This window comes from Phalacrocorax aristotelis, chromosome 8 (assembly GCF_949628215.1).
Source record: "Phalacrocorax aristotelis chromosome 8, bGulAri2.1, whole genome shotgun sequence".
Classification (NCBI taxonomy): domain Eukaryota; kingdom Metazoa; phylum Chordata; class Aves; order Suliformes; family Phalacrocoracidae; genus Phalacrocorax; species Phalacrocorax aristotelis.
The window spans coordinates 37,287,075-37,303,274 of record NC_134283.1 but is presented as its reverse complement, the minus strand read 5'-3'; the positions used below and the strand labels follow the sequence as shown (position 1 = coordinate 37,303,274).

The 16,200-nt window shown below is 41.1% G+C and overlaps 1 protein-coding gene across 1 annotated transcript in view; it reads right to left on the bottom strand.

Moving 5' to 3' along the window:
• CLINT1 (clathrin interactor 1) overlaps positions 1 to 15,418 on the bottom strand; it is a 53,620-nt gene extending 38,202 nt beyond the window's left edge. The window contains exon 1 of the mRNA XM_075102594.1: positions 15,193 to 15,418. Coding sequence (XP_074958695.1) covers positions 15,193 to 15,233 — 41 coding nt within the window. The 5' untranslated portion in view covers positions 15,234 to 15,418. The remainder of the gene's footprint in view (positions 1 to 15,192) is intronic.
• Positions 15,419 to 16,200: the final 782 nt, after the last annotated feature.

Below are 16,200 nucleotides of genomic sequence, written 5' to 3'. Positions count from 1 at the left end.
CAGTTTCCTTCTACCTTCAACTACAGAGCTATGACTCTGTACAGCTTCACATTTCATCTATGACGTAACAAAGTAATAACATCGTGTTACCCAAGAAAGCCTGAGATGTGTATCTCAACAACAACAGCATCTAGAAGCATGATCCCAGTAGCAGGTGAAGCAACTAAAGAAGAAAACCTTCAACTGTTGCTTTAATGCAGCCTTGTGTCCTGGAAAATGTCTTAAGACCAAGGTAGAAGCTGCACTGCGCTTTTCAGAGTAGAACAAAGGAAGAGGAAGCAAGAGTTTACACAAAGTTATCAAGTTGCAGGCTGATAACTAGTTGTTTTCCTTTATTTATTCAAGTGTCTTTCAGTGGAATTGCTATGCAGGAGCTGTTCAGTAGGAGAAACACTTGAGACTATTATCTTCATATTTGCTTTTCTAAAGTGAACCTCATTATCATTTACTGATCTAAACACACTGGAATTAATTCTATAGTTGCTGCTGCTTGCAAAAAACCCCACAACTTCAACATCAGATGTCAGGCCTCTTATTTCCTGAAAATAATTAAAACCAGAAAATGAATACTGATGTCACTACAGAGCAGCTGATCAGCTTCTCTCCTCAAAATCAGTTCCTTACAGTCCGATTCTGAAATGCTCATGGGATCAATTGATCCAAGAGCTGGAACTTTAGTAGAAGATGTGATAAAATAACTGTTGGAAACTGCCATAGCACTAAAGCCCAGAGCTGTGAGTTTCTCTGGAACTTTATAACAAGATGCTTTAGCTATAGTGACTGCCTTCAGACAATTAGAGGGTACTTTAATTCTTCATAGTTTTTTTAGTCCCACCGCTTCCTGCACTGCCTCCCAATCATGGTATCACACAATGCTGATAACAGCAGAATGGCTAAAAGCAACATCCCTTCTCATGTCGTGCCAATACCTGCCAAGCAATAACATGTTCTAGTTAGTATTGAGAAAGATCAGAGTCCAGCTACTAACCTAAGCTAAAGACTTTCCTTTTACTTTTAGTCAGTGGTTCCAAAATACGTCAATGAATCCATGTCACATGAAGTTGGTGAAGGGTTTAGAGGAGAAACTGTACAAGCGGCGGCTCAAGTCCCTTGGTTTGCTCAGCCTGGAGAAGCGGAGACTGAGGGCAAACCTCATCGCGGTCTGCAGCTTCCTCACAAGGGGAGGAGGAGGGGCAGGTGCTGATCTCTTCTCTCTGGTGACCAATGACAGGACCCAAGGGAATGGCAGCAAGATGTGCCAGGGGAGGGTTATATTGGGTATTAGGAAAAGGTTCTTCACCCAGAGGGTGGTGGAGCACTGGAACAGGCTCCCCAGGGAGGCATCACGGCACCAAGCCTGACGATATTCTAGAAGCACTTGGACACGGCCCTCAGAGACATGGTTTGAATTTGGTGTTGTCCTGTGCAGGAACAGGAGTTGGACTTGATGATCCTTGTGGGTCCCCTCCAACTCAGGACATTCTATGATTGCTTACCGTTTGAAGCTGAAAGCAAGAACTATTGCACTATTTTATGCAGTGCTACAATACCTGCTACACCCCATAGCTCTAATGCACCTGCAGTGTTTTCTTTCACATCCACTGCTGAGATCCAATCCAGAAAAGACCATTACATCCATCACACAATTTAAGAAAGATGCTATCTTTAAGTAAGGCTACACGGAGTATGTCTGGACACAAGAACCTTATTTCTTGACTCCACTGTACACAGCCACAAGAACATAATTAAGGCCCTTTCAATTTGTGTTTCAGCATCTCCAAGAGTATCTCCCTTTTCCTAGGAAAGAAGCTATTAAAAAACTAAGTCTCTCCCTGCACCTCATCAGGTAAGAAGAAATTCAACACCTTATAAATTAAAGTGTAATTAAGATTTCACAGTCTCCCAGTGAGTACTTTGTACTACTTCAGCATAAGCTGGGCTATGCAAAGGGAATCCTGTTCTGTGTCATAATCTTTAACAGTGTCAAAAGATGCCTATTTTATTGTATAAAAAGTAGTAAAGGCAAGTATGCAGTGATAATTTGGCAGAATAAGCTGTGAACATCCAACAGGTTACAGCTACCGGCAAAGAATTCAAGGGTATTTCCTGCTACGCCTTCACCTTTTGCCAGTGCTCCTTCAGCATCTAGTGGCCCTAAAGGCACTCTCTGAATTTTTGTTTCGAGCTAGGTTGTAGGCCTTTTGCAAGTTGTTCTTCAAATCTGCTCACCTGTCTCATTTTTGTTTTTACATGACAATGAGCAGCAACTCTAAACTTCGTATTTTCTTCAAATGGACATTTCAGCTTTCTGAAACATATGTTTCTGCTTCGAATGATTTCCTTAACCCTCCTCTCTACCAATAATGTTCCTTTTTCATCACCATCTTTGAGAAATGATAACAGTTTTGTTATGAGCCACCAATACAGCATTTTTGTAATGTCCGCATCATCTGCAAAGATTCAATTCTTCCTGAAAGCTTTTTTTTTAAAAAAAATCCTGACCTATGTAAGCAACCTTTTTGAAAAACGCACCCCAAAAGATTTTTTTTTAATGCTCACAAAGACTTTTAACCCAAGTCCTTTATGGTCACTATTACAGAGTGGCTGAAAAATATCCTCATTCAGATTCAATGCACAGCTCAGGATCAAGTCAAGGCTTACAATTCTGTCTTTTTGACTAGCTCTCTGGTGAACCAGTCTCTGATCACCTGAACGCGTCCTGTTCTCAGCATAAGATGCTGATGCAGCGCGTATCTAACCTACATAGAATACATGAAGTCACCCACTGCTATCACGTTACCTGCCCACATCATCTCTCTGCCATCCACATGGTGTGGGAGGATATCAAGCAATACACTCCCTCTTCCTGTTCTTGCTCTGCCCTCCTGCCCTTAGTCCTTAATTTTCAGTTCATTGGCACTGACCGATTGACACAATTTGCTTGTTAATTTGGTCTGAAAAGGTTTTCTTCAGCATGTTCAGCCGTGCCTGTGTTATTTTGTGCTTAGCCTATAATGGAGTCCTGCTAACAACACTGTTTTAAAATGGGACACTGCCAGAACAGATTTATCCAAAATTTTTCTGAAAGAAAAATGTTCCAGGTTCCACCTTATTCTTCAGTCTTCTAAAATCTGTCTTAAACCAAGACAGATATACTTTGTAACAGACATACATCTCGTACAATAGACCTCTAAGAACTATTTTTCCCTTCACCAACTGGAGGCTTTCCTCCCATTAAATTAGTGTACATCTCCTGATCCAGTTAATTTAGTCTCATCATAATAAAGTTATGGTGACAGCCATTTCTGACAATCAGCCATCTCCCCACTGTTTCTTCTATAACATCTTATTACATGGGATTACATGTTTGACCACCCTCACAGTAAAGGAAAAAAGTGTTTTCTTGTGTCCAAATGCAATTTGTGCCCACTGCCTCTTATCCTGTCAAGTTCTATTACTATTTACCGTATCTTCTAGCACTTTACTGGGATATATTTTAGTCTTGTTTGCCATAAACAAGTCTTTGATTTCAGATGGTTCTTTAGAAAGACAAAACTTAAGTTTCTCAGTAAACCATGTTGGAAGAATTACAAGGCAAAAAGTGCATGAGGAAAGAAAACACCGCTGTTCCAAAAACACATGGGGGGAAAAAATACTTGCACAGAATTTAAATAAATTCAAATGCAGTTGCTAGGAGTAGCACAATTTCTTAGTTTTCAGCTTACTATACTGCAGCCTGTAAATTACCCAAAAAATAGTTTTAAAAAAAATCTGATCTTTTCCTACTTCAGATCGTTCATCCTTTAAACACCCTGAATTAGTATGTTTCCTTCCTGCTACAAGCATATCTAAGAATAAAAAGCAGTCACCATAATCCTAAATAGACTAAATTAGCTTAATACCTATTTTCCCTTGCCATTCAATTTTCTATGAAGGCAGCTCACAACCTAGAAATCCTTCTACTACCCTATTAGGCAGTTGGACAAAGTAACTTTGGCTAATAGTTAAAGGCAAGCGTCCTTCTACAGCTTCTCACAGCAAAGTATCCAAAAATGGGCGCATTATGAACACACCATTCAGAATAAGTATTAAGATATCAATGCTATGATATTAACATTCATTATTTCATTTAAATTTTCAGATTGGATCTCACATTAAATAAAAAGGGTAGCTTGGCAAACTAAAAACCCACAAGTTCACAAACATACATTTTTACTCAAAGCAAATGTTCTTTTGTGGAATAAGTCTGGCAAATTACATAGACATTAACTTTCAAAATGACAAGCCATGTTTATTTGTGGAGTATAATGATGTTTCCTCTCCTTTCATAGGTATCATTTGTTAAACTGGTTCCTCCAGGAGATCAAATAACTTATGTCCTAAAAAGGTAACAAGAGCTGTTTCATTTGCCTCGGAGCCCCAGTTTCTAGTTCCTGTCCACATACAGAGGATAATGTCAAATTACACTGTGTATTTAAAACAAACCAATTTCACTATGGTTCACTACAGGAGCTATTTATTTACTTACTCACTAGTGGCAAGATTACTGGATTTTTATGATCTAATGTTTGCAGCTACATTACTTAGTTACAGTTACTGTGTAATTAATAAAAACCTGACACTGGCAGTTTAAAGGCTGAGACTCCACTTTTCAGTTAGAAGTCTGTTAGCACTAAGTTTTCAAGCTGTCTCAAGAAATGCTATCATCTGGTTGGTAGCAAGGAGAGATAAACCAGTGACAGAAGTTAACTCAGACAATAAACACCTGTGAACAGAACAGTTAAAATGATTAAATAACCATCAAAACAAGAAATAATTAAAGGTGACAGCAATCATTAAAGTATCAGCTCTATTCGCAGATATAACTGAAATAGAATGTAATTTATTCTTCAGAAGATGCATCCACCCACTGCAACGCCAATAAAATTATCTAAGGTTATCAAAAGCCGCCTTCTCTTTACATTCAAGACAGACTTAGAGAAACCTTCAACTGAGTAGTCTCACAAAACACATACCTCCCAAGAATCACATAGGGATGTATGTTTATTAAATATAATGTTATGTCTTGAGAGAGAACACTTAGGAGCCTGTAATATATATTAGGATGCTTCTAAACAGCTTGGCAGGATTGAGAGAGCAACCAACAAGAAAAACATTTATTGTTATGAGTCAGAATGGAGCAGAGAAAAAACCCATACTCCCTAACTCCCAATAGGTCTCATTATTATTGCTACAGATTAAAAAAATGCAGGTCAGTCTCATTAAACAAGTTGAATATACACTAATATTTCTAATTGCATACCAAATGAACCAGTTAATATCTATTAAGCATGCAGTCAATATTTAACTGGTTAGGATAGGACACACTGTTTGGAAGAGGGGAGGGAAGAGTACAACAGTTTTGGGGCAGTTTCCTTAAAACACACAAATACACACTAACAATACTGATTTTTGTCACATTAGTTTCATTTCTAGTGGCAAATCAAACACATGCAGAATGATTTAATCTATTTAAAATGCCAGTCCACAGAGAATACCTCTCACCACTCTATAATACCTAAAATACATACCACCAGTATTTCTAATATAATTAGCGGCGTTTTTAAATTGAATCGAAAGCATCTCAAAAAGATCTGTTGGATCCTGATACCTCTTCTAGCCTGAATCATTCCAAGTAGCACAAGACACACGACTATCTATTTCAATCTATATCCTTCCTCCCAAATTGGGATCTGAGAGTGGAACTGGAAATATTGATGCATACCCTCCAACACAAGTGATACAAACATAGAAAGATTAGCTCAGGAGCTTGAAGTAGTGATATACAAAGTAGAAGAGCAACCTTAAGAATTATCTAAGTTTGTGATCTTTTAGAGCAGTTCTGCAGCTAACAAACCACTAACAGTGCAGTTTCAAATAATAAAGTTAGGTAAAAATGTATCATCATCAAAAACCGGTTCCAGCCTATCTTCCTGTCCTTTCACCTATCAACACAAGTGATTGTGGTGCCACAAGCAGCTGCCTATGCAGCACGCTGCCAAATCAGTTAGGAACCCTAAAAGCTTGGGTTTGGGTTTTTTTTCTTCTGGTTTTCAGCTATATCAGCAAGATGGCACAATAAAATACTGAACTACACAGTAGCAGATAACAAAGGCAAAGACAGTGAATAGCCAGGTATAAGAGCGAGACATTTGCTTTTAGCGGAAGAATAACCTTCCTCAATGTGCTTGTGAAACCACACACTAAGGGTGTAGTTCAAGCACTAAACCTGTACCTTGCCCTCCTTCGCCCCCAGCTACTTATTCTTACCCATATACCACTCCTATCTGTATGCCAGTACAAGTATTTGTGTGAACATGGAGTTAACTATACCAGGGAACTGATCCAGTGGAGAATTAATTGGCAAAAACAACTGGTTAGTCAGAGAGAGATTCTCTCATCAAGCAGAAAGTATGCTAGTGCCAGCAAAAGGGAGAGAAGTGTGCAGTCTGTGGCAGACAGAAGGCTGTGAAACCTCTTTTACCATCAGCCTACGCTTACGCTGACTGTGAAACTACAGCCTAGGGTTTCATGGCTTAGGCTATGTTTTCATATTTGTGATAGTGCTGATGGTCTTTGAGACTTCAGGGCAACTACAAGGGGAGACTCAGCCATGTGTCCTGTGTCCTCTGCTTACACTACCTTTAACCCTCTCTCTCTCCTCTCCCCCTCCCTCCCATCCCATCTCAGTGCTGCTTCCTCAGATGTGCGATGCAAGCACTTGTGCAGTTGCATGGCAAACAAGTGTAGGGAACTAATCTAACTCAAAAATAAATAGCCTACAAAGTCCTTTTGTGAGAGAGACAGAAGAAAGCAAGCTTCTATTTGGATCTGTTCCTGCACAGCAACCCAAGCCACCATACTTACGCACCAGACAACACAGGAATAAGTAATTAATTAATATTTCTTCTAACACTCTTATTGAAAAAAATACTCAGAAAGCCACAGCCTAACAGGTTTCTGGAAAGAAGTGAACTACCAGCATGTGACAATTTCACATCACCTCATCTTAACAGCCACTTGTACCTTAAAAAAATAAAGTGCACCCCAGTTAGAATAGGATCTTATTTTTCAGAAAGGGAGAAGAGAGGGACTGTTTTGTCATAAAAGAGTTATGCTCTACACTTCACTCTTTTTAAAGAGTCTGCCAAGCATCCTTAAGAGAAAGTTTTAGCTATACCACAGCTGTTCATTCCAAATGGAACAGGTAAATAAAGCTCATGCTCTAAGCTAACAGATGACAGCAGCTGTCAATCTTTGTCTATAACTGGACCCATATTTGACCTATGCCAATAAGATCCAACACACTATAAGGAGCTGGAAAAAGACCAATCACAAAACTGAATACTTTGTTCACTTGGTGCATTTGCTCCTAATTTAGTTTTTCCACTTTCTCGCCCTATATTAGTTTTGCCTTATGAATAAAAAAAAATGATATAAGCATTTAAACAAAGTCTGTTAAACAGTCAACTTTAAACAGAAATCTATGCTACCATACATCTTTGTTTTAGTAAAACAGCAATTAAAGGGAGTAGCTGTCCTACTTTTTCCAAAACCAAGGAGTGTCAATTTTCCTCCCTTTTTAAAATACTGTCTTAATATTAGTTCAGAACACACAGTGGTAATCAGGAAGTTGAAGTTTCACATTAAGCACATGCAAACAAAATATTTGAAACATACTAGAAACAAAAGGTCATGTTCTTCATGTGGGGGGTGTGTTTCCCAGCTTCAAACAGGACTTCTTGTATTACAACTTGTGGACAAGCTGTAGCCCAAACTTCAGAATAAACCAACGAGAGAAATTCCAGAAGTTCCAAAATGAAGATGAACTCTTAAGATCAACAAATTTTTGTGTTCTAAATCTACCATTCTGCGAGAAAACGTTTTGCTCCTTCTCTGCCATCTCATCCTTCTGTTTTTACAAAAGCTTATCATTTTCACATAAATACAGAAATTGACCTAAAACTTGAAATGTATGGAGGAAGAGATGAGGTACAAGAATCAAATTAGAATTTCAAGATTGCATTTTAGGACCACTGCAATGTTTAGAGCTGCACCTTGAAATAGGCAGGCTGAGGAGAGAAAGCAGTAGTGTGTTCCACATTTGCACAATGCTTTGGAAATAATTATACCTTGTATATGAAATAATTATGCAAGTCAGCTAATATTTTTTAATACACTAGCTGGCAACACAACCAAGAGGAATTAGCACAGAACTGATTTAAGCACCTTGATCCTTTAGACCACAGTTGCACACGGTGATGTAGGTAAGGCTCTTATCTTTGACTAGCTTCATTTACTTCCCAAGCAGAAGCCTAGTCTTATTTCTGGCAAGGCGATGCAAAGCTATGTTTTAAAAATACTTCAAGGACATAGAAGTTGTCATACATACACAGATCATTTAGATTCCCTGAAAAAGGATAAGGCCAACTCATTGGGTAGCCTTATGGAATGCAATACAAACTCATTAGCTTCATAGGGTGTAAAATGGCAAAGAGTACTAATGAAAGCACCACTAGAAGGTGTGTGTTGATGAAGCTTGTGTGTTTAGTCACAACTCCCTTATGCTAACTCTTAGTATATACTTCTTGTGATATTTGCCTAGTTTTGAATATTCAACTAGTGGAGTAATCAAACAGGGAAGCGACATATCTATGTACATGAGGTAACAGAGCATAATACTTTCAAAGATGATTATCACCAATACTAAATTACGTGGCCCAAAGACTATAACCCTTTTTATTCCTTATTAGAACCAGCAACTTCTTGGAAGTTTTTAAGGGCTTTCCTTCTTCCTTAAGAAATACGTGCTGTGACAAGTGCTGGGCAGACACAGCCACAGACTGCTGCAGAGCCAAATGCTATGATCAAATACAGTCTTCCTTTGCATTCCCAAGACTATTTCTTCTCTCCCTCACTCTCTAGTAACCAGGCAGAGGACAAGTCTGGAGATAATAATCATCACCTTGCTTGTAGCAATGATACAAAATGCTCTTTTTAAAGCAGTCATCAGCAGGACATCTCTTAAGCAGCAATAGGAGGATAACTCATGCAGTGAGGGTTAACTGTCCCTTACATAAAACGATGAAAGCGTTCACTGCTCTGAAGATCTTGCTTATGCAAACCAAAATAAATTTTAAATATAAAGAAAACTAAATGGTCCTGGAACTGGAGCAAGGGAGCTTATGGGAAGGTCAGATAGCAATGGACTAGTGCTAGACAGTTATTTACCCTTTCACTGGATGTATGATATGATGGATCATTTACTACAATACCTGCTATTACTAAACCAGCAAACAGCACTTCTTTACAGAAGAGCTTGACAGTCTGGGTGGACAAACCCATGAACCATAAGGAAATCACCTGTAAACAAGAACAATTACAGGCACATTAGAAAAATAAAGTAGGCAAAATGATTTAAACCCCCCAGCTGGGTATATATAGGATCCTGCTTATATGTTGGTCAAACATGAGCGTACTACAGGGAATAAGCAACTGAACAATTGTAAGCCATTGTAGAGAAAATTACTGGTATGCATTTACCATATTAATAAATATAATGCAGACATAGCATGGGCTAGCAGACAGCCACATGAGACTGGAAGTCAGCAAATCCAGAGTTTTAACCATTATCAACTCACTGTGACTGGGTTTACTTGACACAATTATATCTTTTTAGTTTTCCTCATCTGTGAAGTGGGGGGTAATCCAGAAATCTCTACTCCCCAACTGAAGTGCAAGGTCTAATTTACATGCCATGCTTTAGGCTGCAACAGTTAGGAATTGCAATGACAGCCGAAGCAGTAATTCACTCTACCAATAATTTACCCTTCTCTTTACAGCTTGTATAATTACAAGTACTAAATAAAACACGCTGTTCATTAACTAAAAGAACTTCTCCCCAACCTGGTTGTATTGGAGCTGATGACAGCACCTCCTTTAATCATTCCTTTTCCACTAACACTAAAAATTCTTCCTCCTTGCATACATGTAACATCAGAACAAATAATAGAGGACCCTAGTCCCTAACTCTACAAATTCTCAAGTGTTATAAATGTGTCCAGCATTTAGTATTCACACAAGCGTTACAATCAGTTCTAAACAAGACAATTTGCTCTCCATTTAAAAACAGCTTAAAATACTACATACTTGGGCAATCCCTCAAGCTTGCAAAATGTATGAAAACATAGCTCTATTGCTTCCACTCCCAGTCTACAATGCGAGGGAGTGCAAATACACTCCTGCTGGGTCACTAGAAAGGTGTGGCTAAGAGCAGTACTAGCAAAGCAGTTAGAACACAGCTAGGTGGACAAACAGCTGAACTGGAAAGGGGATGGAAAAAACAGGAGAATGGCAGCTGTCATATTCCAAATACTGGCAAGAAATTCATAGGCTCTCTCCACATCTTTTTAAGTATACATACAAGAAGCTCAAAGACTCAGTGACAACTATCTTGCCCACCTTAACTAATTCAAATGAAAATCTGGATTATACCATCCTTACTACATACAGATCTGTCACCTTCACCAAATTCTTAATTAGGCTGTTTCTCACCCTTTGATGTGTGGAAGGTGCTTAAAGTGAGCTCACTCACATTCTGGTTGTGCATGTAGAAGATCACAAAATCTAAGAATGGCAATGAAATTTTAAAGAAAGTGGCTGCAAAGTCTCATCACATTGTGACACAAGCAGTCTAATCTCAGTGGATCCAAAGGTCTTCCATCCTGCTTACTGCATGTCCTATACGTCAGTGACAGAAACTAGTTAGCTAAAACCTTAAGTTACAATGACATCTTATATTAGAGGAATTATTGCCATGAGTCGTCCAACTAGCCTTGCTAAGCATATATGCACAACTGCTGGGTTCTGCTTTAAGCAGAAGAAACTTGTGCTAGATTAACAACATAGAGTAACATTTCAGGAAAATAAGAATAAGCAGATGCCACTTCAAGAAAAGAGAATTCAACAAAACTAGTGAGAGATATGATGGCCTGGCTTTTGAACTGAGCCACAAGGCCAAGCTAATCCCTGCCTGCTTCTGTGAAGCTAAAAATTGTTTTGACAGGGTTTCTTAGTATTCCTTGTTTTCTTTTGAAAAACCCATGGGGTTTACTTTTTAGAACTCCCCTAGAAATTTGACAGGGAACAGAAAGGACAACATACACTTGTCTAAGATTAAAAAAGGAAGTTGCTAAATTGCATAATACTCTAGATTTCCATAGGCAGGACTCCAGAACTATATCTCAGGGACAACAATACCTTTTGCAGGTTCTGTTATCACACCGTGGTGAGATACTTGGTTGGGGCCTTTAATGGTTTGATTATCAAAAGTACAAATGCACCTAAACCAATACAAATATGACATTTCTTGTATAAGCTGCTTCTACACTGTACTGGCCAGCCTGCAGATCCTTAGTCTCATGCAGCTCACAAGCTGTTCAAACACAACGCTTACCCTCAAGTTTCACTACAACTACAGGGCTGTTTCAGAGTAGGCATGGGGTAACCTGAACCCCTTGCTATGGGAGCCACAGAACCTCCAGGACTGCTGTCACTGGGTCATCAGAGACAAAGCTGTAAAACCCACTGTGCAGCACAGCAGTGGGATAGCTGGTGACCAGCATAACATCTCACCTGCCAAATGTTCTTACAGCTCACACTCCCACCAGCTATCTAAAGCATGTGAGCATGTGATTTTTGCCTCTGCGCTCTGTCACATTAAGATGTTGGTATCCGGCTCATTAGGTCAGAAAAATTGGGCACCTCTTGCATCTAATGCATAGGCTACGTATTTCTACTGCAGACCTACCCTAAGCCTAGGACAAAACAGCATCAAGTCTACATTACTTCAGGAGTGACTCAGAACTGCCACCTGACTCACTTTGCACCACTAACAAGCACCACCCTGGACTTGAGCCATCAGAACCTCTGCCATTTAAACCAAGTTTACTGTTATAGAGCAAACAAGTTGAGCACAGAGGGCTGCATTTATACAGTTGATTTTCCAATTCAGTTTTGACCTACTGGGGAGAAAGAACCCATACAAGCCAACATCCAAAAATTAGTTAAAAGCTGCCTTCTGAAATGGATTTATTCACATAATAATGTGAACTTAATTTATTCCAGAAGAAAAAAAGAAAATTTAGACCTATACCTTCTAAACTACATGCTAACCAGAAACTCAACAGAAACTCAATATAATTCCACGCATCTGAAGGACTCTCACAAACATTGCAGTACCTTGGAAGAAATTGGAGGGTGAAAGGATTTTGACATTTATTTAGAAGTTGCAAGAATAAAGCTTAGGACAAGCAAATTTGACTAGGCACAGACAGGCTTTATTAGTTATCTGGTTTAAGCCCAAATTCTTCACAATGCCCAGTTAGAAACAAGGTATTACTGTTCAATCGTAACTAATCAAGGCACTTAAAATTCAAGGGTGTGTGTGTTATATTAGGAACTAAGAACAATAAAGTAAGCAAAAGAGAGAACAAGACACAAAGTATCTTGCTGCATCTTAGAATAGTCTAAATCTAGTACTCTATCAGTCTTCCTAAATTTCATATATAATAGGACCACATTCAGTATCAAAAATAACTGTCTTATGCACAAAAGGATACAGATCCATACTTCTGAGTTTCTAGAAAATGCTACAATACAAATAACAGAGGTGATTCTAGCATGAAGAGAACTACAAAGCAAAACCGACCTAATGAACTTGATCACTCGATTTCTATCATACTGAAGAAAAACAAACATCAAATACTTCAACAGTACTAAATACAAACTTGAAGTTTCACTGTGTATTTTGCAGTTGTTAACTTATTTTTTGGTTCTAAAATTTTGAAGAATTTTAATAGGTTTCTGTTTTTACTTGGTGTTTGGTTGTTAAAGTAGCCTGCAAACGTTAAAAAAAATTAATAGTAGCTTAACTATGTACCATCGCTTACTGAACTTTCACACACTGAAAAACCTAGGAATTGTTCAAGTCCTCCACCTTGAAATATCTGACCCAACCAAGCTCTCAGCCACCTGAAGCCCAAATGAGGATTTAAAAAAACACTAGATGAGCAAGTTGAAACTCTAAAAATATAAGTATCAGATTAATATAGAACCAAGACGTAGAGCTAACAACCACAACAAACCTATCAAAGTTTGAACCAGCAAAATTTCAAGCTATTTGCACTGTTTCAAAATCCCCATATAATCATATTCCTTTAATGAAAGTAAGAAACTTTCTTGTTAAAGTTCAGTATGCTCCTGCCATAGCATCCGCCGTTATTTGTGAGGCAGATAATATCACTCAGCCTCTTCTGCAGAGAATTTTCTAAATCATGGCATTAAGACAGAAAACATTATGACAAATCTGCACCACACACAATGGGACTATTGATTTTGAGGTCTCTAAATACTCTTTACTCCGCAGGCTCCACTTCCCCCTGCCCTCCTCCACCTTTTTCTTTTTAAATATACAATTTGCTTTATTTGGACTTTATTCCCAGAAACTGAAGTTTATTCAAAAAAACATTTACATTAGTTGAAATGTTCACTTCTTGCACCTGATTTGCAAATTTAATATCTTTTCCCAAACAGATCTGGATGTACTGTTTGACTTAATAACTAACGAAATATCCTTAAAAGTAAACATTTTACAAACAGTGGCAGGGTTATAATGCTGTAGTGATCATTAATCCTACACAAATAAAAGTACACAAGGAAAACTTAGAAAAATTTTATTTCCCTGAAAGCGTCCTTTTAGGTCCTGGAACTCAAGACGGGCCTATTTGGGCTGTCCCGACACAGATCTCATTTGTCACATTATTAAAGCTACTTTAGTAAGGGCTGTCTTTCCATGCAAGGAGCTGTAAAAAGTAAACATTTAAAAACCTCTCCTGAGGAGGTTGTTATCTGTTTCTTGGCCTAGAAAAGTCTCAGTCTGGTATACAGCACCATAAGCAAAACACTTGATTATCAGGAACCAGCTGCCATTTCTCCTCCGTTTGCTGTCTTTACACCTATATATAAAGCAGGCCAGTTTAAGAACTGTTTGGAGAAACAAAAGTAAGAAACGTTCAGAATGGAACCTCAGTGTTGGAGGGCTTGCCCTTTGCCATCTAAGGCTAGACAGAACTATTAGCTCACATAATCTCATGTGGTATGTACACATCTACAGACCTTCAGCCAGTTATTCCTCTAAGTAGTCCACAATTTGTGGAAAAGCACTCCAGATTTCCCCCTAAAGATTTATTATTTAAGGAGGCAAAACGTGATCTTTGGTAAGTTCTCCACCATATCAAATTTTCTCATATCAAAAATAAAGGAGTGGCTGAAAAATGCAACAACGATGTTACATTCTCAAGCCGCAACGCGGCAATCACAATAACCAAGAATGCAGCCAAGTTTACAGTGGGAGGAGGTTCTAGTCAAGGAAGTAAACTCGCAGGTATCTGGGCTATTTAAATGTTTAAGGGGTGGAACAGAGCATTTCACTTCTCTACCACACTCCAACTCTGAAAAGCCCAGGGGTGGCGAGGCAACGGCAACCTGTCCTTAGGGAGAGGGAAGACAGACAGCATGTAGCGACTTTGGAAGCACTCTGAAAATTTACTGCTGTACAGGTGGTTCTTCCCTCCTTCTTTGAGCGACTTCTGTTTCTTCATAAGGGGCCTAGGGGCCATGGCAGGAGTCAGCCCAGCAGAGAGAGGTTTTAAGGGCTCCTGTACCAAAGCGGGCACACTCCCCCGCCCGGACCCTGGCAGGGAAGAGGGTACATGAGGAAGAAGCATAGCTCGCCAAGAGCTGGAACGGCCCAGACGAGCCCAAGAGGGACGGGAAAGCAGCCAGCCATAACGGCAAGGCCACAGACCACCTGGAAAGCAGCCCCTGCCCGCCAGAGGGGTCCAAGCCGCGCCGGGGGGGCGGGCAGGGGGCCACAGCGGGCGGGCAGGCACTGGGGGAACGGGGCGGGAGGCGGGGGGAGCAGGAAGGGGTCGGCTGGGCAACGAGTGGGTGTCGGGCAGCCACCTCAGCAGGGGGAGGGGCAGCGGCCATGTTGTGCGGGGGCGGGGGAGCACGGGCCCGGCTGAGGTGCCACCGCCGAGCCGAGCCGCCCCCGGCCCCCCGCCCCGCCCGCCCGTGCCCCGCCGTACTCACGCCTTGTCCACCAGCTCCCGCACTTTCCACATATTGAGCATGGCGCCGACCACCTGGAGACCTCCCCGGCCCCGCCGCCTTCCGCCGCCGGCCCCAGGAGGCCCCGCTCGCCGCGCTCCGGGCAGCCGCCGCCGCCGCGCCGCCGAGCCAGGCCCGCTCCGGCCCCGCCGCCGCCTCCGCCAAGCAAGGGACGCGGCTCCGTTCCCGGAAATGGAGGGTCGCGCGGCCTGCTGGGAGATGTAGTCTTCCCGCCGGCGGGGCGGGGCGGGAGGCCGGGCTGGGCCGCAAAGCCTGCTGGGAAGTTTAGTCTCCGGTGAAGGACGCCGGCTCTGCTGCGCGCAAGGCCTGCTGGGAGGTGTAGTGCCGCGGCTTTCCCTGCGCGGGGCGGGCGGCGGGGCGGGCCTGGCCTCGACGGGGAGGGCCGCGTCCTGAGGGTCCCGCAGACACTGTCACAGAGCGGTGGAACCGAGGCTTTGTGCCCTTCTCGGCTTCGGGGTGCAGGTACAGGCCGGCCCTGGCCCGCCCTCACACCGCTGCAGCATCTACCCTGTGAACCTCTTGACTCGGGCGAGGCACAGGAGGGAGAAAGGTCTTTGCAAATAGCTGGTTAAAGCACAAAACGCAGGTGTAAGACTCACGTCTGACTAGAATATGGATTTATACCCTGCTTTTATTGTGAGAAAGTAATTTAAGAGCAGCATTCTGTCTTCATGACTGCCTGTCTGTGGTGTACGGACTGCCATGACTTTTGGGTGGACTTTCTGGGTTCCTCCTGCATGCCAAGACTGGGATTTCTGCGAGAAATGTGACACAGAAAAGCAGGTGAAAGGGCGCAGCATGTGCTCTGTCCATGACAGTGCAGTCCAAAGTGGCACAGCACGTGTGGGAGCGTTATCTCCACTTCTTGAGAAAGATGGAGTCAATTGACAAAAAGCCAAGGAACAATCACATATATTAAAGTTGCCTCAGGAGAATAAGTGTTTTAGCAAACTTGTCAACAAGCATTGC